At 33.3% G+C, this 27,398-nt stretch overlaps 1 protein-coding gene and 1 pseudogene across 3 annotated transcripts in view; one reads left to right on the top strand and one right to left on the bottom strand.

Annotated features, from left to right (window-relative positions):
• The window catches only part of LOC140434751 (thioredoxin domain-containing protein 11), a 50,339-nt gene extending 25,261 nt beyond the window's left edge, over positions 1-25,078 (top strand). For all 3 annotated transcript variants that reach the window (XM_072523249.1, XM_072523248.1, XM_072523247.1), the window contains exons 8-12: positions 4,649-4,926; positions 15,106-15,318; positions 16,461-16,654; positions 16,718-16,847; positions 24,143-25,078. In XM_072523249.1, coding sequence (XP_072379350.1) covers positions 4,649-4,926; positions 15,106-15,318; positions 16,461-16,654; positions 16,718-16,847; positions 24,143-24,421 — 1,094 coding nt within the window. In that variant the 3' untranslated portion in view covers positions 24,422-25,078. The remainder of the gene's footprint in view (positions 1-4,648; positions 4,927-15,105; positions 15,319-16,460; positions 16,655-16,717; positions 16,848-24,142) is intronic.
• On the bottom strand, positions 5,074-5,771 carry LOC140434752 (glucosamine-6-phosphate deaminase-like; annotated as a pseudogene).
• Positions 25,079-27,398: the final 2,320 nt, after the last annotated feature.

The raw sequence follows: 27,398 nt of genomic DNA, 5'->3' as shown, positions 1-27,398 counted from the left end.
GTTATGTAAGGAACGCACTATAATAAGTCTTCAGGCTTTTATAAAGATATATCATCTTGCTGTCACAATTTTTGTTCTCTATCTGGTTTGTTAGGTTCAATTATTGTGTTGATTTCCAATAACAGAGTACAACGCCATGTGTTTAGCATCAGAACTTTTTCAATTTGTAATTTAACTGAACCGTCACCGTCCACCGTGGTTCGGAGGACACATAAAGCCGTCGGTCCCGGCATCGTAAGTGGTTTTCACATTGTTCACATAGACACTTTCGATCATATTCTGGAAATTCCGAAAATCTTCACAGATGTTGAATTCGTTGGTGTTATTGCATAATGGAATAAAATTCACGTTAATAGACTTTTTTGTTTTGGTGATCATCATCATTGGCTCCACAACCCATGGTGGGTCTTGGCCTGCTCAAGGATAAATCTCTATTCTCTCCTATTCTTCGCCTTGGCTTTCCAGTTTCGTACTCCCAACATCTCAAGTCTTTCTCCACCTGATCCTTAAATCGTGCTCTGGGTCTGCCTCTTCTTCTCACTCCATCTATTCTTTGGTTATAAATATGTTTTGGTGGCTCCATATCATTCATTATCTCTATGTGACCTAACCACCGCAGCCGGTTTATTTTGATGGACCTATTGTTTTGGTGATATTAATGTTAAATCCAACTTTAGATGACTCGGGGACCAAGAGGTTGTTTTGATAAGTATAGCTTTACCTTGCCCTTGTATTCCTTATTTCTAATTTTGTCGCGTAGTCGTAGGTTTGTCTTTTGTTTGAATTGTTTTGTACGCAATTTTTAATTTATTCATAAATTTATTACTGAGTGATCCGGGACGGGATGATTAGGTGAAATCAGCATTAACAAAACAGGTTTATATTACCGAGTGATAAGAATTTAGAAAAGTAAGTAAAACATCAGCAGTTTATGAGTAAGAGAACAATAAATCTTCTTGTCGAATTTATAACTACTGTAAAATCCTATATCTCCGTGTGCAAGAGCATCTCAAGTACATGGGAGGGATGACCCAGAAAAAAACAGTATTAATTAAAAAATTTGTAGTGATTGACAAAAATATAAGAACACACTTTGTAAATAACATTATCGAGAAAAATCACGTTTCATTCAATCAAGTTTCCTTAAAATTGTCTCTCTACCTACCTACACTTTATATGTATTTTTTGGTATTTTCTTGTGACATCATAATACAATTTACTATTTTTATTGGCAATAAGCCACAATTTTACTTTATAATAAGTTTACATTGACGTTTCGATTTCCACTTCAAAGATTTTGAGAATCATTTCACTATAAGTGTAATTCAAACGTCAAAATAAACTTATTTTAAAGTAAAATTGTGGCTTATTTCCAATAAAAATAGTAAATCCACAACTTTTACGCAAAGATCTGTTCTACGACAAAGTCACGAGAAGGCGACGTACAGTTTTCATGTGTCCAAAAACCCAGTTTGACACATCTGAACGCGCACCAGTGTCTGATCTCGAGACTTGTTGATAGCCGTAGCGAAACCTGGCTTACCAGGAAATTGGCGAAGACGAAGCTTAAATGAAAACTCTGATTCTGACCACTATTTTTTAAAATAATAATTTTTGAAAACGATTTCTGGAGTTTAAATTGAAATATCAAACAACAATTATAAAATGTAATATTCATTATAATCAATGGTGGTTTAATCCCATATACACCAGTAATTTTATACACATATTTGAAGGTTCTAAAAGGTATAACGGGCAGTTGATGAAAAATCCACACAGAAGACGTACAGCTGATTTTGCCTTATTTTAAACAATCTTTAAAAGTGAAAAAACCATTTTTTGGCTATAAAACGTTTCTTATGCAGTTTAGGGAAAAATGGTTTAAATAAAAATTGTAGGTCTTAAAAAAGATTGTTGCAAAAAAATCCTTATTTTTGCAGTAATTTATAAATGTTAATTACTTTCTTTTGCATAATAACATGTAATGTAACTACTTAAAATTATGGCAGATAATAAGTTATTGAAGTGTGCTAAATTTCAAACAGATCGACCAAATATTTTATGTTATTCAATTTGTTTATCCCGGAGAGCCATTATTTAAACACCTTTACTTGTCCAAACAGTTACTCTAGACGTATTCTGTAAAGGTATGTTAAAAAACCGCAACATTTTATTAAATTTGTTTTTAAAAAACAATTTGAAAAAGTTCTGACTTTTTAGATTATAAACATTTATAATAACTGTGACATTTTTTTATGTAACACGCTTATAAGTAGGTTCAATGAAAAGCTGGCTGAAAAATGTAATATAATGTTGAAGTTTTTTAATGCACCCTAAAACTGAAGTCTCAAAGAATCGATTGCAATTTACAAAATAGCTGTAGAGTCACTGTTTGGGCAAGTACAGTCATTTAAATAATCACTCTCCGGGATAAACAAATTGATTGACATAAACTATTGTGCCAATCTAGTTGAAATTTAGCACACTTTAATAACTAATTAATTGCCATAATTTCAAGTAGCTATGTTTGAATATGTAATTATTCAAAAAAAAGTTATTAACATTTCTAAATTACTTAAAATAATTGTTTTTTGTAATTATTTCAGTCAATTTTTTATATATTTTCGTATAAGAAACGTTTTATAGGAAAAAATTAATTTTTTTCACTTTTTAAGATTGTTTAAAAAAACAAAGCAAAATCAGCTGTACGTCTTTACGGATATCTTAACAACTACCCCTCATATACCTTTAGAATCTTTAAAAATCTGTATAGGATTTTTTCAGCGTTTTTCTTTCTTGACTGGGGTAATAACGGGTATCCCATAATTTACGAAAGATTTGAATGTAATAGAAAACACTGTTTTTTTCTTTAGATTCTAATTTTTTATTGAATCATGAAGTACATAGGGTGGGTTATGTATGGAATAGCACATAAGGCAAATGGCCTCCACAGTTTTGCTGGCACACATACACACTCTTGTCAAAATTTTGCATTTTGCATAAATGTGGCCGAATTTCGTTAATGCACTGTTGGATTTGTTCCTTAAACGAACGGATGGTTGTAGGCTTTTTGGCATAGACCTTTGACTTTAATTAACCCTATAAAAAGAATCTAATGGTGTTAAATCCCACGATCTAGGTGGCCAATTCTGATCACCGAAACGAGAGATTACACTTCCAGGAAATGTCTCATGCAGTAATTGAACTTTTTCATGGGCTGTGTGGCATGTGACACCGTCTTGTTGAAACTGCATGTCGTCCACATTAATATTATCCTATTTAGACAGCAAAAACTCTCTTATCCTGTTGCGATATAGAGCACCAGTAACAGTCACTGCTTGACCAGCCTCATTTCAAAGAAGTATGGTCCAATGATTACACGGACACGTTGTGGATGCAATTTGGCATGTGGGTTTTCATAACCCCAAATTCTGCAATTTTGACGATTAACAAAACCATTAAGGTGAAAATGTGCTTCATCGCTTAGGATGATTTTGCTCGAAAAATCAGCATCCACTTGTTGATGTTCAATAATCCATTAAACGAACTCTCATCGCTGTGCGAATGTTTCAGTTTCATTAGGTTTCAGTTCTTGTGGCAATAATTGAACTTTGTAAGCATGAAGATGCAGATCTTTAGTGAGTATACGCTGTAGAGAGATTCTAAATCTCTCCATCTCTCTAAATAAAGATAAAATTTGTAATTCTTGCCGAATTGGTGTTCCTGGACTTTCACCAAGACTCTCACGCATTGCTTGGATATTGAAATTTGAATTGCTTATTTTGGACAATCAGTGTATTTAGCATCATCAATTGATCCAGTCTCCCTAAATTTTTCAATTACTCTATTCACAGTTACTGAAGTTAAATTAATATTCCGACCATATATTATACGAAATTTCCGAACTGTGACCGCCAAACTGTCAATATTTTTAAAATATTGTTCAACAATGAAAATTTATTGTTCTCTTGTGTAACGCTCCATTTTTAATAACCCTAAACTGTTGGCTGTCAAACTGTTTTGTTAACAATTTACTGCACAAATGGCAAATTCAAATCTTTCGTGAATTTTTGGGACACCTGTAATAAACACAATATATAACTTTAACAAGCCACAAGAAAACAGTTTCAGAATGTTTTATTTATTTTTAGTTGCGATAAATTTCGCTCTTCTTGACACCATTTATAACGGGAATTAAACTCACGGTTCAATTTATATACACTTTTATTTATTCCTGCAATTGCTTTACTTCATTCTAAAACTTGTCACAAATTGTCTTTTACTTAATAATAAATAGTATTCTGATCTTAATGTCCAGAACGTTAGCAATTGCTGTTGATGCATAGAAAAATATAATAATTAATATATATGGATTGACAGAGCCTTAGGGCCAATAATTATTAAACTTTGTCTTTATTTGAATGACATTTAATAAATAAGATTTGTATAGCTGTTCGCCCTACTTTGGTCATTTCTAAAGGTATTTTATCACATGTAGAAGAATTGGAAGATTGTGGATATTATTATTAATTTCTGATTTCAGTTTCTTTTGTTGAAAATTATGTGTGAAATAAGATTTGTATTGAAGTTGTCAACTTTTTTTTCATTTCTAAAGAAACAATAACACATCTAGTACTTTATTTTTTAGGTGTAGGTGACTATAGATCTCCAGAAAATCTCCAAAAAGTTTTACACAGAGAAAGATGTAACCAATTCATAGCAGCCGAAATGTACCACCCCGCAATATTTTCGAAAAACTTTCCTTCAGAGAAAAATATTAGTATTGCAGGATTGTCTTGTAGAAGTAACAAAAGTTTGTCATTTGTAGCAATGGACAGTCTGCTCCATTATTATTTTGCTCGCCAGCTTGGAATCGATTTGAACAACGAACCAGATAAAAGCGCTGTAGTCATTTTAAATGACAAGGTAAGCATTTTAAAATATTTGAAGGGGCGTCCTACACTACTTCTTCCTTTCGATTTGTAATTATTATTTGTTTAATTAGTCGATTTTCGTTCATTTTGCCCAAAACATTGTCGTTACTATGCCCGCGTTTTTGAAAACCGTGTTTTGTTCTTATAATGGCTTCTGTAATATTTTTAATATATTGTTACTAATTTTGGAGTATGTTCTATAGAATGCATTCATCCTCTATAGTTTTCGCAAGTTACGGTCGACTTTTTTAAAGAATGATATAAGGCATTCGCCTTTGTATAAGGCGAATGCCGTTTGGGAACATGTAATAAGGATCATTACCTCTTTAGCGTCCATAAGAGTTCCTACTCCAACGGTAAGTGCCTGCTTTGGTACCTTTTCTATATCATTATCAAAGAATCGAGCATTAGCAACTAATGTATTTTGGGCAAGGTTTTTACTCTCGTCCGAGAAACTAACGACGAACCTGGTTCGTTAAATGCTGTGTGGCCATCAGGTCCTATTCCTCTAACAAATAGTTCTATTCCTCCTGCTTCACGTATTTCCTTTTCGAATTTTTGACATTCACCAGCTAGGTCTGCAGCATAATGATAGCTTTCAGTGTGTTCTTTTGGTAAATTAACATATTCATCCATATTAAAGGTTTTTACATATTTGAATCCGTTGCTTCTCAAATTCTATCAGCTTTTTGTACATTCCTAGTGGGGTGCTTCCTGTTGTGAGTCCGACAACAAAATATTTTTCGGAGATGGATTAAATTCTTGTATCCTTTTCATTATATATGTGACTGCCCATTCAGCAACCTTTTCAACTTTATCCAAAATAATTAATCTCATATTTACACGATTTATTATTTAACCGTCAACTCAAAGAACGTAATTTGAACTGAACTAGCGCAGATACCCTTTTTCAAATGTCGAAATCCAATCTCGTAACTGTAACACTGTTTACTGATTTATCTACGGTAATTATTTGATATGGGATGTAGATAACGTATGTTTTTAAGATAGATTAAAGTTTTTCTTGTCTGGGTAATATTAAATTAAATTAAAGTAGCTTTCTTTTCTAAGTGTTCACTCTTTGTCTATTATTATAACTACATTGTGTAATAGGTTAAATTTGTAACTGCTTGTTTAATATCATCTATTAAACAATGGATTTTATTGCCTCGTGTAAAGAACGCTCATTTTCTCAAATAATATTATTGCATGTGTAGCCTACATTTATTTGTTTGCCACATGCTGTTGATTGAAGCTGTAACATTTATTTGTTATACATATTTGTAATAATGCTTGAAACGTGGAGAGTGACCTAATTCATTAAAAGCATCTATCAGATGTTACTTGTCAGATGTCCTAATGCTTCAAGTCATTAAAAACCGGATTAGTGTCACTAAAACGGTCAATATTGGGTCAACTTAATTTCCGTCCTGATCATCGATTAAATCTTCGATATTTTTTCAGTTATGACGGCTCTGTTTTTCATACGATATTTTTAGTCTATTGTGTTATATTTGTTTTTTCTTTGACTCTAGTCTTTTACAATTCCGAGTAGCCATCTTTATTGTCCCTTATTTCAGATCGTTTATTATTAACTTGCCTGGTTCGTCCTGATTTTCATCTGTTCGACCTTTTAGTTTGATGTTTCTGAGTATTTGTAATTTCCCCAGAACAGATTACCAATATGTGATCTGTAAGTTGTATAACATACATTCATTGTCAGCAATGCAGTGAGTGGTTACGCCGCACTGAGCCTTCGGAGACATGACAGTAGGGTTAGTTGTGGTTCTGAATCTATTTTCTGGTAACATGTTCGCCATTGTAATGGTTTCAAATTATCTGAGATAAATGGAGCAAGAAAACTTACCATCAAATGGTGCCAATTTGAATCCCATGTCATGTATTAACTGTTCTTTATTCTTATGTACATATAAATGGATACCTGAATTGTCACCAATATGATTGAATATTGAATAAAGAATAAAGAACCTGTTATTGTTAAGTAAAAGTATGGTAAGCTGTATTTTAGAGAATGTGATAACAATTGCACAAGTAGTGAATAAATAATGTAAATAAATGGAGCCGTGAGTATAATGCATGCTAGAATTGATGTCGGAAAGTGTGGGATAATTTGTTTAAATTTTTTTTTTTAATTAATAATAATTTGTGGTAGAAATTTAAATAATAAAGACATTGAACTTTGGAAGTGTTCAGCGGAAGTGTCTATTCAGGATATTAGCGAACAATTAGACAATTTCTAAAAATTCTTTATATTTCAAGATCCTTCAAGAAATTTCTTTCTTACTAGAATGTTCCTAGTAAAATTGATGGAACTTCTAGTTCCATCGTCAGAAGTTCGAAAATGTTTCCAGTAACATTGGTGAAGCTTCTAAAAAGACGAATAAGAAATTCATAGAAGTTTCAAAATTTGTTGAATAAACTTCTAAACCGAATGAAGAAACGATCAATAAAACGAAAAATATAGATAAAATAATTAGAACAATGATAACTGATGGGGTCCAAATAACAAATCTCTCACCAACTGAGGCAAAAAGAGACAGAGTAGATCCAAGTCCAATAGTAGATACAGGAAGAATGGAAAAAAATAAGAATATACACCACATGAGATTTAATGGGTAGTCATCTTGGTCCATTTATCTCAGACAATTTGAAGCTATTACGATGGCCAACCATTAGACAGAAAAAGAGAAAGCTGTTTCCTTGATTGCAGCTTTATGAGGTAATGATGTCAATTTACGATTTATTATGAAGAGAATGATAGATTATGGAGTGAGGCAGGGCTGTATTTTATCTCCTCTAATCTTCAATATTTACTCTGAAACAATATTTATGGAAGCTTTGCCCCAAACTGAAAAAGACATTCTACTAAACGGGTATCGGCTAAACAACATCAGATATGCAGATGACACCATAGTAATTGCGAACAACCTAGAAGACCTATAAATCCTTATGAACAAAATCACGTACTACTGTCAACAATATGGACTCAAAATAAAAGTAAAGAAAACTAAACTCAAGATAATTAGCAAAAAAAAGATAACAAGGTCAACTCTACGTCAACCAAACCCCGGTAGAAAGAGTGATGCACTACAATTACCTCGGCACCATAATAAATAGAAGAATGGACCAACAAGCAGGAGATAAGAGCGCGCATCGAAAAAGCTAGATCCACCTTCAACCGGATGGAGGCCTTCTTTAAGAGCCACAACCTCTCTTTTGGTATAAAAGTAAGAATGCTGCGATTCTACGTCTTCTCTGTCCTTTTCTATGGTGTTAAATCCTGGACCTTCAACGAAGATATGTGAAGAAGATTGGAAGCATTTGAGATGTGGCTATAACAGAGAATACTTAAGATCTCGTGGACTGACCAAGTCACAAATGGGGACGTCCTCAGAATAATGAAGAAGAACCAAGAAGTACTGACCACTATCAAATCTCGAAAGTTACAATACTTCAGATACATTATGCGAAATGAATCCAGATATGCTCTCGTACAAGCCATCCTACAAGGAAAAATATTTGGAAAGCGAGGTCCAGGAAGAACATCCTAGTTAAAGAACCTCAGAATCTGGTTCAACGCACCATATGTGCAGCTTTTCCTCGCTGCTGCAAATAAGATAAAGATTACCAGGATAAACCCCAACACTCATCGCGAATAGGCACATCAAGAAAAAGAAGAAGAAGGGTCGAGAAAAATGTTATTAAAGCAAAAAGTTTACAAAGCAAACTGCGTATCAGCGTGCAAGCCGGAACTTATAGAAAACGATATTTCTTTTTCAAGAGAAGCTTTACTTATAGCGAGACCAAAGTCATTTTAAGTAGACCTGTTTGCCGCACTTTCAAGCAACAAGTCACCAGCATCAGTACAACTCAGAATGGCCACCGCTGAGATAATCAAATCAATCGACGAAGTGAATATGACAGTCTGTATTGGCAAGACGGTACTAGGTATTAAAAATGAGGTCATCAAAGGCTACGACGAAGAGTTTCCCTTTTTTGAAGAAAAAAATGTCCGCTTACTAACTATGTGACGTAACTATTTCCTGTCCGAACTGCTGTAACATTGAGTAGAACTTTTATAATACACTTTCTTCCTTCGATTTGTTCTTTGTCTGCGACTGACAAATCTTCGAAGTCAAAGTATTCAAAAAAACTTATTGATATAGTCATTCATACATGCAGTGATCTTGACAATGAACAGACACAGTAAAGGATAAGGGCAAAACAAATAGCCCATAAAATTAATACCGGAGATGATTAGTGATTAGCCGATCAAACGAACTCGAGAAGAACTTCGTTTGCCAAACGAGATAAAGATAAAAAAATTATTAAGAGATATGTGCATACAAGGGGACATTGAGCCATCAAGTAGTCCGTGGACCTCACCTTTAGGTAAAGGATGGTTCTACCCGTTTTTGTATTGATTACCGCCAGCTTAATGCAGTAACTAGTACAGATAGATACCCCTTGTCCAGACTAGATGATACATTGGACATCGAAATTAACCTACCCGAGACAAGAACCACAATTCGTTTTGAATACAATGCAACACTGCCATGGAAGCCGTTATTTTCCAAATTCTAGATATGTCAAAAAACGCCATCCCTTACTTCAGCAAAGTGTTGTCAAAACTAGAAAAGTCGATTGCGTTACTAGAAGAGAACGTCTAGGTACTGTGAGGACTTGCGAACTTTTTTACAAATACCTGTATGGTCAAAAGTTTCATTTTCCGAACTTACCGTACAGCCCTGTGGCTTAAGAAGAGTGATTTGCTAGATTGATTATAAGAATACGATTACGACATCGGACACAGGGTAGGAAAATCCATTTGATGCTATTTCGAGAAGAACATGTGGCACGAAGTATACACACTGTTCAAAATTAGAGGAACGACTTTGCCACGTGCGACGAACTACCGTCACAAATGATCAATCATCAACAGCTATAAGATACCCATGAAAACTATCCATGTCTGTAACGTGGATGGATTGAAAACGTAAAGTTGAAAGATGATCTTCTGTGTGATAATCTTTGATAAATGACGATGGTCCGGAATCGAGGCTACAGCTGATTGTACCTACAAGTAAAGTGTCTGACTATTTGTGTTCATAAGTTAAACTTTTCGTTGACTACCATGTTTTTTGAGCTGCATCGTTCTAAGATACATCTATTGCAATTTTCTCTATGGATGTATGCTCATTTAACTACTGTTAGATGAACTGATGGTGTGTATGGTTTCACATACGAAACGTCTTCAATAAAGGATAAAGTAGCAAGTATCTCCTTTCTTTTCTTCTCCAACTTTTGACCAATAACCCTCCAGTATCACAGTGAACTATATATTGTATTTTAATTGACAGTCGTACTCCTTTTTCCGATATATAAAAGAGTCCACCCACATATTTGGCAACATTCATAGGATTTTGTGAAAATGTAGGTCGATTTTTATTTTAAAGGGGTCATCTTTTAACGAATACAGATATTTGTAAATGGTCAACCCTCTCCATTCCAGTACCCCGACCCTTAAGTTGTAAATAGGAAATATACCATGTTTGGCACATTGTTAGACAGGTATTTCGCAGGAGAATTCAGACATCCATTTTATTCGATATTGACTCTATTCTTGTGATTAAGTATCAGTTTATTGAAAGCGTTACACGTCTTAAAAACGAAACGTAACGCCTATGTTTTAAGGTCGCTAAATGTTTTAAAGTCGCTGTTCGAAATTATGAAGAATATTTTGGAGCATTCTAGGGTTCACGCACTATTCGTTATCTCCCAATGAAGCTTGAATGGTATTATAAATCTTGCTTTCTAAATAACTCCATATAAAGAAGTCCAGGAGAGTTAAATCGGTGGCTTATTGAATGGAGAGCAAGATCACCGATTTCACTCTCCTGGACTTCTTCATATGGGGTTATTTAAAGAGCAAGCCTGCAAGTTATCACCTCCAGCTTCATTGGAAAAACTAAGACAATGAATAGTACATGACTGTAGTGTAGTAACACCCAAAATGCTCCAAAATATTCTTCGCAATTTCGAACAGCTACCACCAGCACTTTGCTACAAAATGCAATAAACAAAATAGCCACCTGGTTTATGCGTGCTGGATTTATGTTTTCAGCTTCTAAATCCAAAGTAATAATTCACTTTACCAAAAAGCATAGACCTATTCCCCCTTCTATAACTCTAAACGGACTTCGTTTGGAGACAGGATATTCAAAAACTTTAAGGAAACTGTACCCAAAGAATCAGTAGAATACAGTATTCTTTATATGACATCTAGTAGCTCCTTACTTAAGTCTCTAAACACGATTCAAAATACATCCCTACGACTATGTTTAGTGCTTTCAAATCAAGCCCCGCTGAAAGTGTTTGTGTTGAATCTTCAGAGCCACCACTCCATCTAAGAAGGCAGCAACTTCTACTTTCATACTTTGTTAGAATATCAGCAAACCCAAGTAACCGGGTAATAAATCTAATCAATCCCATATAGCAAACGCTTCCAATCACTCACTAACATTACCACAAATATTATCTCCTTTATTAGATTCCATCAACCTTTCCAATACTACTTCTATTTATACTTCCAAGACAGCTCCATGGATGCACAATCTTCCAATATTCAATACTGATTTATGCAGATTCAACAAAACAGAAACCACAAACTCAATCCTTAGAAAATCCTTCCAAAACATCCTCAACTTAACACAATTTTATAAAATTTTGTACACCGATGCGTCCAAGAATGAAGACTGTTGTGGCTGCGCTGTGTCCACATTGACGACGACAATAAGCTCTATGCGACTGCCTAGAAGTTGTAGTATCTACACTGCTGAATTATATGGAATACCCCAAGCATTAAAGACTTCAATCCATCCCACTTCAAATAAAAGCAAAACAATTGCCATTTGTACTGATTCTCTTTCCTCGATTCATTCCATAAGATGCATCTTCTCCAAAAATCCACTAGTCCAGGAAATACACACCATCTGTAACCAACTATATTCTGCGCTAACAAAAAAGTCATAATGATCTGGATTCCATCTCATGTTGGTATATTGGGAAACGAAAAAGCAGAACAGGCCGCTAAAGCAGCATGTTCCTCTGACTTAGCCTTCAAAGACGTCCAAACCCATACGGATCTTAAGATATTGATAAAACAAAAAATCCTCAGCTCATGGACAGACCTATGGAATAAAACAAAAACTAAGCTGCATGACGTTCAACCCAACTTATCTCGCGTCAATATGTCCTCTATGAACAGGAAAGAAAAATCAGTTATTCGCCGACTACGTATAGGGCCATGGATACCTTATGGCATCAGAAAACCCGCCAGTATGCCACTACTGCATTACCCACCTTTCCATCAAACACGTGATAGTGGACTGCTGCCAGTATGATTCTTCTAGAAACAAGCACAACCTAAAAGGAAATCTAGAAGACGTTCTTAAATTAAAAAAAAACAAGTTTAATTCAACTAATATAAACAGTGTATAGTGATAAGCTTAATTGTTTAACTTTTCCACAAAAAAACTTGTTCATATCAAATGCTTGTATATAAAATATGTATAATGTTGTAAACTGTACCCGTGTCAATGACCATAAGCTGTTGAGACACGAACGTAATAAAGTACAACAGAGTAATATGGAAAATAATATTCTCAATTTAATTTAGAATAATCCAAAAGTGAGTATCCGACGAATTAGTCATGCTCTGCAAATTCTTCATACCACTGTCTGGCGAAGACTTAAAAAATAATCTCCATCCTTACCATATACATGAAGTACAAAGATTCATCCTTGAAGCTGGAGATAAAATACTCAGAATTTTTTTTAGTAGGTGGATCACCCGAAAACCAAGTATTGTAAACAGATGTTTATTTAAACAGGAACTCACACGTTTGGGCAGAGCAAAATCCATTTACCACAAGGCAACGTCACTCGTAGCATAAATTTTCTGTTAATGTATGGTGTGGCATATTTGATAAAAAATTAATAGGACCATACATTTTACCTCCCACTGTAACCGGTGAAGTGTATTAAAAAATTTTACCACTACTACTAGATGATGAAAGTATCAATACAAGTGGACTATACTTTTAACATGGTAATGTTTCACCACATTACAAGTGCATAGTTAGATATTTTGTATCCGACAATTTTTTCAATAGGTGGATTATTAGAGGATTATTATATTAATATTATATTATATATATGTATATATTTTCTGTATTTCTTATATATATATATATATATATATATATATATATATATATATATATATATATATATATATATATATATATATATATATATATATATATATATATGTAACAATAAAACACTGAAAACTTTGTTTTCAAAACTTCCACAAAATTTATTTTAAATTCTTATCACTACAGCTGTTTCGGCTGATTGCCTTTCTCAAGTGATCTGTTTTTGGCATGGGTTTACACTTTATAGTCTCTAATGAAATAGGTTGAGGAGGGGAGAACTGTTTGTCTCAAGCTGGTCATTCAGAATTATATCTGTGTTTTTTAACTTGTTGATTTCCATAGATTCTAACAAAGATAGCTTAAGGCCTTTATTTTGAATGTGTAGAATTTTAAATTCGTCATTAAAAGAATGATTATGATCTAGAAGGTGAAGTGCGTATGTAGAATCTGTTTTTCTATTATTGAAAGCCCTTTTATGTTCTGCTATTCGTTTATTAAAATTTCTACCTGTTTGACCAATGTAAGTTTTTGGGCAGTCGCCACATTTAAGTTTGTACACACCACTGTGTAAGTGTTTTTTATGTTGGCTCTTATTGTTTTTAATATATTTGCCTAGGTTGTTATTTGTTCTGAAAGCTGGTGTTATTCCTTTCTTTTTTATGTGTTTGGCTATTTTTGTTGATATTTTGCCTGTATATGTAATCGAGCAGAAGGTACTGGGTTTTTTCTCTGGTGGTGGAAATACTAAATTCAGGGCTTTCTTGTGTAGTTTTTGATTTAACATTTTATTAATTGTTTGTTCGTTGTATCCATTGTTTACTGCTATTTGTTTAATGATATTTAATTCTGTCTCAAAATTGTATTTTGACATAGGAATTGCTGTTAATCTATGTAACATACTATGATAGGCTGCCAGTTTATGTTGTGTGGGATGGGATGATGAATTGTGAATAGTCGTGTCAGTATGGGTAGGTTTATGAAATATGGAGAAGTCATGTTTGTTTTTAAGTCTGGTAATTTTTAAATCTAAAAAATTTATGGATTGATTTTGTTCTGTTTCTATTGTAAATTCAATATCACTATGAAGAGAATTAATATACGATAAAAATTGGTCGAGTTGCCTGATAATTCCTGTGAAACATACCGGTACGTCGTCTACGTATCTCCACCAATATAAAAACTGTTTGAATATGGGATGTTTTGAAATCTTTGTCTCTAGATGATCCAGTGTAAACACCAGCATTCAGAACAAATAACAACCTAGGCAAATATATTAAAAACAATAAGAGCCAACATAAAAAACACTTACACAGTGGTGTGTACAAACTTAAATGTGGCGACTGCCCAAAAACTTACATTGGTCAAACAGGTAGAAATTTTAATAAACGAATAGCAGAACATAAAAGGGCTTTCAATAATAGAAAAACAGATTCTACATACGCACTTCACCTTCTAGATCATAATCATTCTTTTAATGACGAATTTAAAATTCTACACATTCAAAATAAAGGCCTTAAGCTATCTTTGTTAGAATCTATGGAAATCAACAAGTTAAAAAACACAGATATAATTCTGAATGACCAGCTTGAGACAAACAGTTCTCCCCTCCTCAACCTATTTCATTAGAGACTATAAAGTGTAAACCCATGCCAAAAACAGATCACTTGAGAAAGGCAATCAGCCGAAACAGCTGTAGTGATAAGAATTTAAAATAAATTTTGTGGAAGTTTTGAAAACAAAGTTTTCAGTGTTTTATTGTTACATAAAATGAATTTCCATCAAGTAACGGTCGAATCCATCAATTATATATATATATATATATATATATATATATATATATATATATATATATATATATATATATATATATATATATACATTGATATCAACACACGGAACATATTTAAGATAGTAACTGTTATATTTTACAGATGGAATCTCATTATGTACTCAGAAATCCAATTACAAGCGAGACCATTAAAGAAGTGATTTCAAATTTAACTAAAAACCATTTAAATAGATCCTTCAGTTCAGCAGCTACTTTAACACCGCCTTCTCGGGCAAACATACAAGTTAAGACGGAAGTTATCGTTACTGAACTATATACTGATACATTCCTACCAACTATATTAGAAAAAGATAAGGTGAGTTGTTTACATATCTACTTTATTTCGATATTTGGGGAATATATAGCCATTTTAGAAATTTAAAGAACAGATTTTGTGTCAATCCAGATATTGATATTTCATCATAATACTCTTTATGTAGGATGTTACATAGAGGCTGACAGAATTTGATTTTTTGGTTATTCATTCTTTTCCAAGAGAATGTGCTTCGAAAAGAGTAAAAAGTAAAATTAATGTTAACAACAGGAAAGCTTCAATAATAAACAAACAATTGAGAAAGATTTAATTCTCAGAATTTTTGGAATATATGCTCCATGCACTTTATTTGTGTAGAGTTCATTTACTCATCATAGTCTGTACTTATTTAGTTACAAGTAAATATAGTATATACACTCAGGTCCAAAAAATCTAATCCACACCGTTTTTATATAGAAGACACATTTTTGGAGATGCCACTTACAGATTGAGCGTAATTTAAGGAAGCACATTAATTGAGCACAGATTCAGCGTAATTTAAGGAATTACCAAGATAATGCTGGTTAAAAATATTTTAGTTTATTATCCTTGTTGTAAAAAATACAAAAAAGACGGGGAAACAAGCCAAATATCAAAATCGGTATACGTAAAAATACGCAATTTTCTTCATTTTTAATCCAACGTAACTCGAATAGATCCATCGCATTACGAAATGCCGGACATGCTTTAGCTTGGTTATAAATAAATTTATATATTTATACTTCAGTCGTTAGAGACGAAAATGCCACTGCAAATTACTATGTGTTCACTGATCTGATAAGACCTAAAACATTCTAATAAAATGGTAATGTTTGGAAAATTTCATTTTTATTAGACACCAGTTTATAATAAATACCACATTACATACCATTTTACACTAGCAGTTTTTTACTTCACTGTAAGTTTATACCTACTATATGTTAATCACCATATCAGAATAAGGAGAAAAGTAAAAAACTGCTTACATAAAAGTTATAATAGATAGGCGAATACAAATAATACCACTAAAACATTGGAAATGAGCGCTAAGGCTCTTGCAGATTAAATAGGCAATTGAATTATTGGCAATTACCGAGTAAATAAAAAATGTTATTTTTTTTGTTTGTTTAATGATAAATTCTAATATTATAACAATTATTTTTTAGACCGTTGTAGTGTTTTACTATACCAAGCAATGTTCATTCTGCAATGGCGTTTCTTACATATTCCTGACAGTAGCAAGGAAATTTTCATTAATGTCAAATTTAATATTCACTCGTATTGATGGAGACATCAACATCCTCCCATGGGAATACACGATGGAAACGTATCCCACTATTCTATTCTTTCCTGCCAAAAGGTACAACTCTCGATATTACTATTACTAATATTGTTTGTGATTTTATCTTTAATTATGTTTTAGGAAATCTGAAAGTCGGGTGTTCCCTTCGAGTATTTCCATAACTGTACCAAATCTAATCAATTTTTTGTTGGTTAATTTGGAACCAAATTTAAAAATACAAGCATTGTGGTCCATGTGTGTTCAAACTAAAGTAAGTATCTAAAAATATGAAGTAAAATGTTAGTCACATCAAAAAATAATTATCAATAGATTAAGGCAAACGCCCACCTTCTTTATTATCTACTCACAATAATTTACACTTTACATACGTACTATACATCGCCTATTAACATGATATTTAACATACAACAAATGGGTTGAGAGCTTTGAGAGAAACATTCGAGGAAGACGAGTTACGTTACGAGCACAATTACAAATAAAATATTGTAAGATTATATAATAATTGTTGGTTAAAAACGGCAAATACCAAAAAAAATATCGCGAAGATATCAATATGATTTTAGGTGGCACATATTACACAAAAAAATAATTATGAAAAATCTGTGTAAAATAAGAGCTGCGTAAAAAAACATCCTCCATATCTTTCTATAAATTTTTGATTTGGAAAACTCTTGGTCAAATTAAGAGGTAAATGCATAATCGGGACAGTATGCGAGAGTTATGAAGTATTTTGCAGTTGACATTCTTCTGGAAGTTCATCAGCTATTTCATTACCGTGTATTCCCTGATGATCTGAAACCATAGGTTTCGCTAGTCAGTCGAGTTCTTCTAAGCATTAACACACTCGAGTAGAGTCCTCTTAAAAGCCCCCATAACAGCTTCACTATATGTATATATTATATTGATCCGCCTCAGTTCGAAGTCCTCATGTTAATTTCTCTGCGCACTCCAAAATTGCATATATATCTGCCTGGAATACGGAGGTTTTCTCCTAGTGGAATAGAAATGTTTACATTTCCACCACTACGTAATATTACACCTGTCCCTATACTTTGATCAATTCTGGTCCCTTCTGTCTATTTTTTTCTACGAGTAGGGACGAAATACTGTCAGGCACCTTTTCCCTTGTACCATGTATTCCATTATGGTATTACATCTTGGGATTGGGGAGCGGAGTAGTTGCAACACAAATCCAACCGTATAAGCCAGTTATGGTGCTCATACCTATCATTTTCAGACTTATTTATCATTTCATTACTGACCAACATCATCCCACCTGTGACAGTCTGGTCGTTTGTCTCATTTTGTTTTGCTCAATTTAAATTTGCCCTGCCCTTTGTTTTGGGTTTATTCAGAAGAGTTTTAATGTTGCGGTAGCCCTCTTTTCCTTGTGCTGTGATATTTACATCACTATTTTTTATTGCTTTAATTTATACCATGTTCTCATTGATCATTAACTTCTTTCTCCAATTAATCTTTTTCGGATAATTTTATCGGATACTTGACTTAATGTTTTGTTTAATGAGCGCGTTAGGTATTTTATATGTTAGGTCCATTGTATTGTTCGGCGTGACCATTTCCATGTTTGTTACAGCTGGGGACAATATAAATGTATTATCGCGTAACACATCATAACTAGGTTTCATAAAAACGGACTCAATGCCCAGCCGTTGATATTACTTATTTTTACTGATTACATTGTATATATATATATATATATATATATATATATATATATATATATATATATATATATATATATATATATATATATATATGTATATATATATATATATATATATATATATATATATATATATATAAGAAAAAGGTTAATGCGAGTTAATAGTTAATAATTTTCTTGTTGTTTGAAACGTTCTCAACGTTTTAATATTGTTCTGAAGCTATTTTCTTGTGGCATTTTAAATTAATTACTATTTAACTGGGAATAAGCCACAATTAAAGGTTAAAATACGTTTATTGACGTTTTAATTTCCACTTCGGAAATCGTTCTCAAAATACAAACATTAGTCTAATTAAAACTAATGTTTGTATTTTGAGAACGATTTCCGAAGTGGAAATTAAAACGTCAATAAACGTATTTTAACCTTTAATTGTGGCTTATTCCCAGTTAAATAGTAATTAATTCTAAACGTTTGTCATTCATTTCCTCAGGTAGCTTAGCTTCCTCCTTGGATGTGTTGGTTGTTGCTCTGGAAACCTCAGAGTCTTCTAACATTATTGCCACAAATTGGTCGCATTGTTTCTGTAGTGATCCTTTCCCAAGTTAATATGCTCCTTTTCTAACTTGGCTGCACGTACTGAAGACGACCAATAGTCAGAAATACGTATATACGGTTGCCTTCCATCTTATACACATGTTTTATTATATTTTATATATATATATATATATATATATATATATATATATATATATATATATATATATATATATATGTATATATATATATATATATATATATATATATATATATATATATTTAGAGATTCGACCCTGCGCACGTGAGCCACAATTATCTCACAACCATATCCTACTCTGATGTCGGGCAGCAGCGGCATCACCAGTACCAAGATAGAGCGTAAGAGAAATGATCCTGGATCGGTCTATTATTGGATACTACAAGTTTTAATCAACCGAACGATTACCGGTATAAGTAATCCTCCACTTATTGGTCAACAGCTACGGGAGGAAGAAGTGATACGTGCTAGGGCACTTCATTGTCCTGGAGCTGAAAAATTAACTCCGAAGGCGGAAGAGCTAAATTAGTCAAAGACATTGAGATGCGGAAAGTCACGGGATGACTACCACATTAAAGATCGGCTTGGATATCCTTAGTAAACCATCATAAACCCACTAGTCGATAATTTACTTAATAACTATGGAGCTCGGAATCCAACATCCGACCGGGGAGGACAATCAGAAATAGACCACAAGTCCTCTCAGGTTGACATCAAGGAAAATCCTTGTCAAAGAAATAAGAATAACTCTATAGCCTTAAAAATTCGAACATGGAACGTAAGAAGTTTGTACCAATCTGGCATAGACTAGATAATACTGTGTCGGAAATGTGCAGATTGAAGATTAACATACTGGGACCTAGCGTTATACAATGGCCTGAATCAGGAAAATGTAACATCGGAAATGAAACAATATATTATTTATGTAACATTAACTCCAGTCACAGGCAGGGAGTTGGCATTATAGTTGATAGGAATTCTCAAAAAGCTGTTTGTAACTTTGTTCGCTACTTTGATCGAGTATTGATGCTGTCTTTCAACTCTCATTTAAAACGTTAAATAAATACAATCCAAATATATGCACCCACTGCAGACTAGGATGAAGACACCATACAGAACTTCTATGAACAAATTGGCAATGTCTGACTAAGCTGACTAAGGCATGATATAAATATTATAATGGGAAATTTAAACGCTAAAGTTGAGAAAGGAGAAGTGGGGAATTGTGTGGGGCGATATGGACTTGGGGAGAGGAATGAACATGCCGCTAGGCTGGTTGATTTCTGTATCAATGAGGAACTCATAATTGCAAATACCTTGTTCAAACTTCCTAAACGTAGATTATACACATGGCGACAAAGAAAACAAAGCAAAAGACATAGCAGTACAAAGAAATTTAGAAAAAAGAGAGGTGGCTCTCCGACAGATGCAAGGAAATAGAGGATCTGGATAAAAAGTACGATAGCTTTAATGTACACAAAAAAATCAAAGAAATGACAGGTTCTAGAAAAAGTACAAAAACGAATATCCTTAAAAATGATAAAGGGTATATTATTTCTGATGTGAAGGAAAGATTGTGTCACTCGATCAAGTACATCCAAAAGCTATTTAATGATGAAAGAGAAGAACTGTCACTAGAAATCAAAGAGGATACTGGACCACCAATATTACGCGAAGAAGTCATGTATGCCTTCAAAAACATAAAATAGTGCAAACTGGACCAGATGATGTGCCCATTGAGTTATTTAAACTCGTTGATGAAGATGAAGAAAAGTGGATAAATGAAATGTTTGACGAGATAGAAGACAACAAACATGATACATTCAACCTCTACAAAAAATTAGAAGAAACATCTAATAATAACAAGAAACGTAATATGCCCACTCTAGCTGACAGCAAAGGAAGAATAGTTATAGAAAGAAGCGAACAAATTCAAGTATGGGAGGAATTTATCGAAAAATCCTTTGCGGATGACAGACCTGAATTGCAACAGACATCGACGTGGGGGATGGGAAGACCCCCAATCCTAGATGAAGAGATAAAATAGGCGATACAATGTGCAAAGAATTGGAAATCTTGTGAACCCAGACCCCAGACCAGAACCAAATATTTAGGGGTTTGCTTCACTGATACTAATGACCAGACAAGAGAAAGCAAGAGGCGAATAGAGATAGCGAGACAATCGTTTGTCAAAATGAAAAAGTTCCTATGCAGCCGGGACATAAATATAAACTTAAGAACGAGAATGTTAAGGTGCTATGTTCTCTCCGTTCTGCTGTACGGCATGGAAGCCTGGACACTGAAAAAGATAAACATCAAAAACATTGAGGCATTCGAGATATGGTGTTACAGGAGAATGTGGAAAATACCATGGACAGAAAGAGTAACAAATCAAGATGTTCTGCTGAAGATAGGGAAGGAATGCGAAGTCATAAAAACCATACAAACGAAAAAACTGGAATATCTGGGCCACATAATGAGAGGAGAAAAGTACTCTCTGCTTAGACTCATAATCCAAGGAAAAATCTCGGGAAAGAGAAATGTGGGACGTAGGAGGATTTCCTGGTTGCGAAATTTAAGGGAGTGGTATGGGTGCAGTTCAATACAGTTGTTCAGAGCTGCAGCCAACAAAGTAAAGATTGCTGTGATGGTAGCCAACCTCCGATAGGAGACGGTACTGCAAGAAGAAGTGAACCAGACAAAATAGAAATAGATGTAATAAAACTAATAGATACTAACAACATAAAACTACTACCACATCTTTTTAACAACATTATGAAAGTGGCGTAATACAAAAGGGATGGCTTACATAGAAGTCATAGTTGTACCAAAGAAATCCAGTTCCCGCAAATGCGATGAATTTAAGGCTCATTAGCTTAATGAGTCTTTTACTAAAAATATTCTTAAAGATCATACACAATCGAATTTATAAAAAATGTGAAATAGACTATAGAATAATTGACTTTTAGTTTGGATTTAGAAAGGCCTTGGGAATAAGAGAGGCGCTGTTTGCGACTTATTCAAAAATGCCTCGATCGCCAGAAAAAAGTATATCTGTTTCATCGACTACCAGAAGGCTTTTGATAGAGTCCAACATGAAAAATTGTTGTATGAACTACAGAAAATGAAGCTAGACACAAAAGATCTCATAATTCAAAACCTTTATTGGAATCAAGAAGCAACTTAAAATATTCCAACCACACTACTAAAAGTGTCCGTATACAAAGAGGTGTCCAACAAGACTGTCATGTCGGTGCCACTAGACGGCGCCGAAATTGGTATAACAATAAACGGTAAATATATTAGCAATATAGGTATGCGGACGATACCGTTCTAATAGCAGAAAAACCGTTTGGTTGGTCCTTATGTATGGAGTTGAAACCTGGACATTAAAATTAAATACTATGATACTGCTAGAAGCCTTTGAAATCTGGCTTTATCGCAGAATGTTCAGAATATCATGGACACAGAACATCACGCATCAAACAGTATTAAATACCATACATAAAGAGTTAAAACTTATAACAACGATTAAGAAAAGAAAGACCTTGTACTTAGGCCACATAATGAGAAATTACAAATATAACCTGGTATGATTAATAATGGAAGGGAAGATAGAGTGCCGAAGCGGAGTAGGCAGAAGAGCCATGTTATGGCTTCGAAATATCAGAACTTGGACGGGCATGAACGTTCAACAATTACTATGAGTGGTGCAGAATAGAGAACATTTTGATGCAGTGATCCCAAATCTCCAGTAATGGAGTGCACCAGAAGAAGAAGAGTAATATGTTATTGATGTAATGATTGAACTCTTTGATCTAATATATTAGACTGCCACAATCCCCAGAAAATCGCTGCAATCGACCTTTGTGGCAATACCCAAAAATTAAGTTCATCATCCTGCTCAGATCACAGAACAATATCTTCAATGAGTCACAGACTTAAAACATTTTTGAAAATAATACACAGTAGAATTGTTAAATGCATGGACATGAATCAGGGATGTTTGACATGAATAATGTTTTGTAGATTTTGAATAGGCATTTGATAAGGTTCAACATAAAAAGCTTATAGATATATTAAAAAGCAAAATTATTGAGAGTCGTGATATGAAAATTATATCTAATCTATATTGGAATCAAACTGCTAAGCTAAGAGTTGACAACCAGAACACCCGAGATATCAAAATACACAGAGGATTTCGCCATGGTTGCGTGCTGTCACCACTACTCTTCAATGTCTACAGTGAAGCAGTATTGAAAAAAGCACTCTCAGATTCGATAGAAGGTATATCTATGAATAGAGAAGTTTTGAATAACTTGCGTTTTGCAGACGATACAAAAATAATGACGGATAACAACAATGATTTACAGAACGTAATGCAACGCCTTAATGAATGCTGTCATAATGAATACGGACTAAGGATGAATTTGAAAAAAACTAAATGCATGATCATGACTAAATCAGCAGATGCAAACATCCAATCGATTATTGAAGATACTGTAATTGAGAGTGTGGATACCTACAAATACTTAGGAACATGAATAACATCCAATGTAGACCAAATCAAAGAAATTAAGACACGTATTGAAATAGTATGTGCATCATTCGTTAAAAAGTTTTTTTGTTGTCGGGATATAAGGTTAGGACTACGCCGAAGGATGCTTCAGTGTTACGTATTCACTACGCTTCTTTACGTCTTGGAAACTTGGGCATTAAAAACAAGTGCATCTGAATAAGTTGGACGCCTTTAAATTTTGGTGTTACAGAAGAATCCTACGAATATCATGGACTCAAAGAATGTCAAACGCAGAAGTCACTAGAAGAATAGGAAATGAAGCTAAAATAATATTGACTATCAAAAGAAGAAAACTTGAGTACTTAGGCCATGTGATGAGAGGGCAAAAATATTCATTATTTCAACTTATTATGTAAGGCAAAATTCAAGGAAAGCGAAATGTGGAAGACGAAGAATATCGTGACTTAAGAACTTGAGGGAATACTTTGAATGCAGAATTATTTAGAGCAGGGTCCGCATAGCCATGATGATTTCCAACCTTCGATGGAAGTTCAAGAAGAAGAAGACTGATTATATCACGCCAGGATCGGCGAAACACATCCGTGTTGGCTTTAGCTTTTAAGTAATAGTTTTCCTAAACATTGTGATATCGTTTCTTCACTTGTTTTTACCTCAAGAAAATATTCACCTTTTTACATAAACTTGTCTCTATGACACAAAAATCCATTATCTTTAATATATACTGTATTAATCTTATGCTTTTTTAGCTCTCCAAAGAACAATCATTTTGTTATTCAACACTGTTGGAAGAAACACTGAACTTAATAAACGACACTTTAAAAGAATGGAGAAAAACTCACAAACTACAACGTCAAATTCTGTTGCATAGACTAAAGGCACTGCGTCAGTTACACTTATTATTTGCGCATACTCCCACCAAGCACATTGCTATCAGTGATTATTTAAAAAAACTGGATATAAACGTACGACATACTGAAGACTTTTACGTTACTAAAGAGGTTAAACATACTAGATATGAATTATAGCATATATTTATTAAAGATAATACATGTGATCACTAGGATAAGCTGAAGATTTTGTTAACTATTGTTTGTTTTAAAGTGAACACAAGTTTACTGGCCAACTCTACGGGCAGACTTAAGTCGTAAAAGATTATAAACCGGAGGTTTTACTTCTTGCTCAGTTGTTTTTCAGTATGTTTGGTAAAAACTATTTCATTTTGATATTGTTATATCTCTCCCAAAATAACTTTCCCGTTTAAATGTGCACACAGTAGAAACAACTTATTGATGCCATCATAACTGACATATAGTAAAATCCAGAATGAATTTAAATGATATTATGTCAGTATGTTTAAAATATTGCAGTAACTGTTAAAGTTAAAGGTCCATTAATAAAGTTTGAGTTAAATAGTGCCCAGCTTTGGGAAACTGGTTATCATTCTTAAATATTTAAAAATCAAATAATCATTCCAATGCAGTATTGTTTCATTCTGTATAAAATTAGAATTTGTAATGCTTGATACTCAATTCAGTAAATATTATGTTTAGAAAAAAAATAATTTCATTTCAATGTTCTGGGCTTATTAATGGCATATGATTTATTGTTTATATAATTTCATATTTCATATCGACATTAAAATGTTAAACATGTTATGTATATAATAAAATATTTTCTGTTAATTGATGTATTTATCTCTTTTCCCTTTAAACGCGCGTACTTACTGACTTAAGCAAATTTATTCGCACAAATGCTGCATGCGCAAAAATGCTCAGGTCTCTACGTGTGCCCACATAAAGTTAACCCGCACGAATGCTATCCGTCAGTAGTCGGTTTCTGGGCATCAAAAAATATTTACGCATCAATTTGTTTAGTGTTTATAGACTAGAAAGCAGCCTGCGTCTCTGAATAGAAAAGAAATGTTCAAAGCAATGAAAAAGCTAGGAATACCAAATTATTTGGTAAATTTAACAAAACTAACTCTTGAAAAAGTTGAATGTAGAGTACGAATTCGGGGGGAACTGTCTGAACCTTTTAAAACAAATAACGGGCTGCGCCAGAGAGACTCTCTCTCCTGTATACTGTTCAATCTGACTCTGGAAAAAGTAATACGTATGTCACAAATCACAAGCACTGGTTCAATATATAATAAATCAGTGCAAACCTTGGCCTCTGCTGATGATATCAATATTGTTGGGAGAACGGAAAACGCTGAATGAGAGGCGTATGTAGCATTAAAAGAATCAGCTACAAAAATGTATTTATCATGAGCGGTTTATTAAGAAAAAGACAACCTACAACAGCAAGCTTTGAAGGATAGTTTAACGCGCAAAAAGTACTGTAACAGAGGATAACGAAATAAATGTGTGGCTGGCAACTGAAAATCCACATACAAGTATATGGAGTATTTCCAAAGAAAAAGAACTTACTATTCTCTGCAAAGAATTCTTACAAAAAACAGAATGCACCCTTAACGTATTCAATTGCACCAAGAATTAATTCAGGAAGATTTTGAAAAGAGAATCGTATTTTGTGAAGAGGCTTTAGATAAAATGAATCAACGGAGAGATTTCTTCGATAATGTACTATTTAGAGAGGAATCTACGTTTCATAAAAACGGTTCTGTTAATAGGCATAACTTTCATTATTATGCCACAACTAATCCATACCACATAGATACACACAGTCAAACTAGATTGTCGCTGAACGTGTGGGGAGGTATTGTTGGTAACCATCTCGTGGGACCATATTTTTTTGAAGAAAATGAAATGATATTTAAAGTTTTTAATAAATCAATTGCCCATATCATTGGAAGACGTTGCACTTCATATAGGTGAACAAATGTGGTTTTTGCATGAAGGTGCTCCTGTTCAGATTACCAGAATTTATTAAAATGGATTCATTTTTTGGGTTTACGTTAAGAATGAAGTTTATAAAATACATCTAACAACAAAACATCTAACAAGAGATGAGATAAAAGATAGAATACGAAATATATTTCGAAGTGTAGGTATACAAATGATTCGTAATGTAAGTGACTCTTTCAACGACCGTTTTCAGGCGTGCATAAATGTATTAGGAGGTCATTTCAAGTACCTTGGTATTAGATAAAAGATAGAATACGAAATATATTTCGAAATGTTAGTGTACAAATGATTCGTAATGTAACTGACTCTTTCAATGACCGTTTTCAGGCGTGCATAAATGTTTTAGGTTATTTCAAACACCTTGGTAATTAAATATTAAAAATATTTTATTAAAAGTAGTTTTTAATTTTTCCATAAATGTTATAATGTTGTTTTTTTATAACATTTATTAATAATAAATTATTTTTCTTTCTTTATTTGTTACATTGATTACCGGATTAATAATTAGTAATGGTGAACTGTCAGTTTTAGACTGGCTCACTTAAGACTCGTAAAAATTTCGACACCTAAATAATAATTTGTTTTGAAAAATGAAAATATCTCAAAAACTAATAAATTTAGACATAGGAAATGTTAAATAAAAATTGAATTATTGTAACGATACTTTTCGATAATGACATAAAATATAGCGTGTTCTATTTAAAATTACTGAGAAAATAATGTACTTGCGTTTTAAGTCCCTTAAGTATTCAATTTAAAGAAAATTAGCAAAATTTTAATTGTAACTACCCTGTATAACATGATAAAACTTTATACTGTTGTGATGGGAAGTGAAGATTATTAAATCTTCAGGGGAAGTGAAGTTTCGAATATAAAATAAAATATAGGGTGTTCCATTAAAAAAAAAATCCAAGTTTGGGCTGCCACTATGTTATCGAACACCCTATAACATTCTAACTAATTTTTTTATTAACATCTAAGATTTTTTACAATCATCATCATCATCATCATCAGTGGCATTACAGCTCGTTATGAATTTCTTCTTCAGAACAGTCTTCCATTCGCCCCTGTCTCTGGCAACTCTTCTCCATGCTTTTATTCCGATGGATTTTAGATCATCCTCTATGTTATTTTG

Source organism: Diabrotica undecimpunctata, chromosome 2, assembly GCF_040954645.1.
Source record: "Diabrotica undecimpunctata isolate CICGRU chromosome 2, icDiaUnde3, whole genome shotgun sequence".
Classification (NCBI taxonomy): domain Eukaryota; kingdom Metazoa; phylum Arthropoda; class Insecta; order Coleoptera; family Chrysomelidae; genus Diabrotica; species Diabrotica undecimpunctata.
The sequence above is the reverse complement of the archived record's forward strand: the minus strand, read 5'-3'. Positions and strand labels throughout refer to the sequence as shown.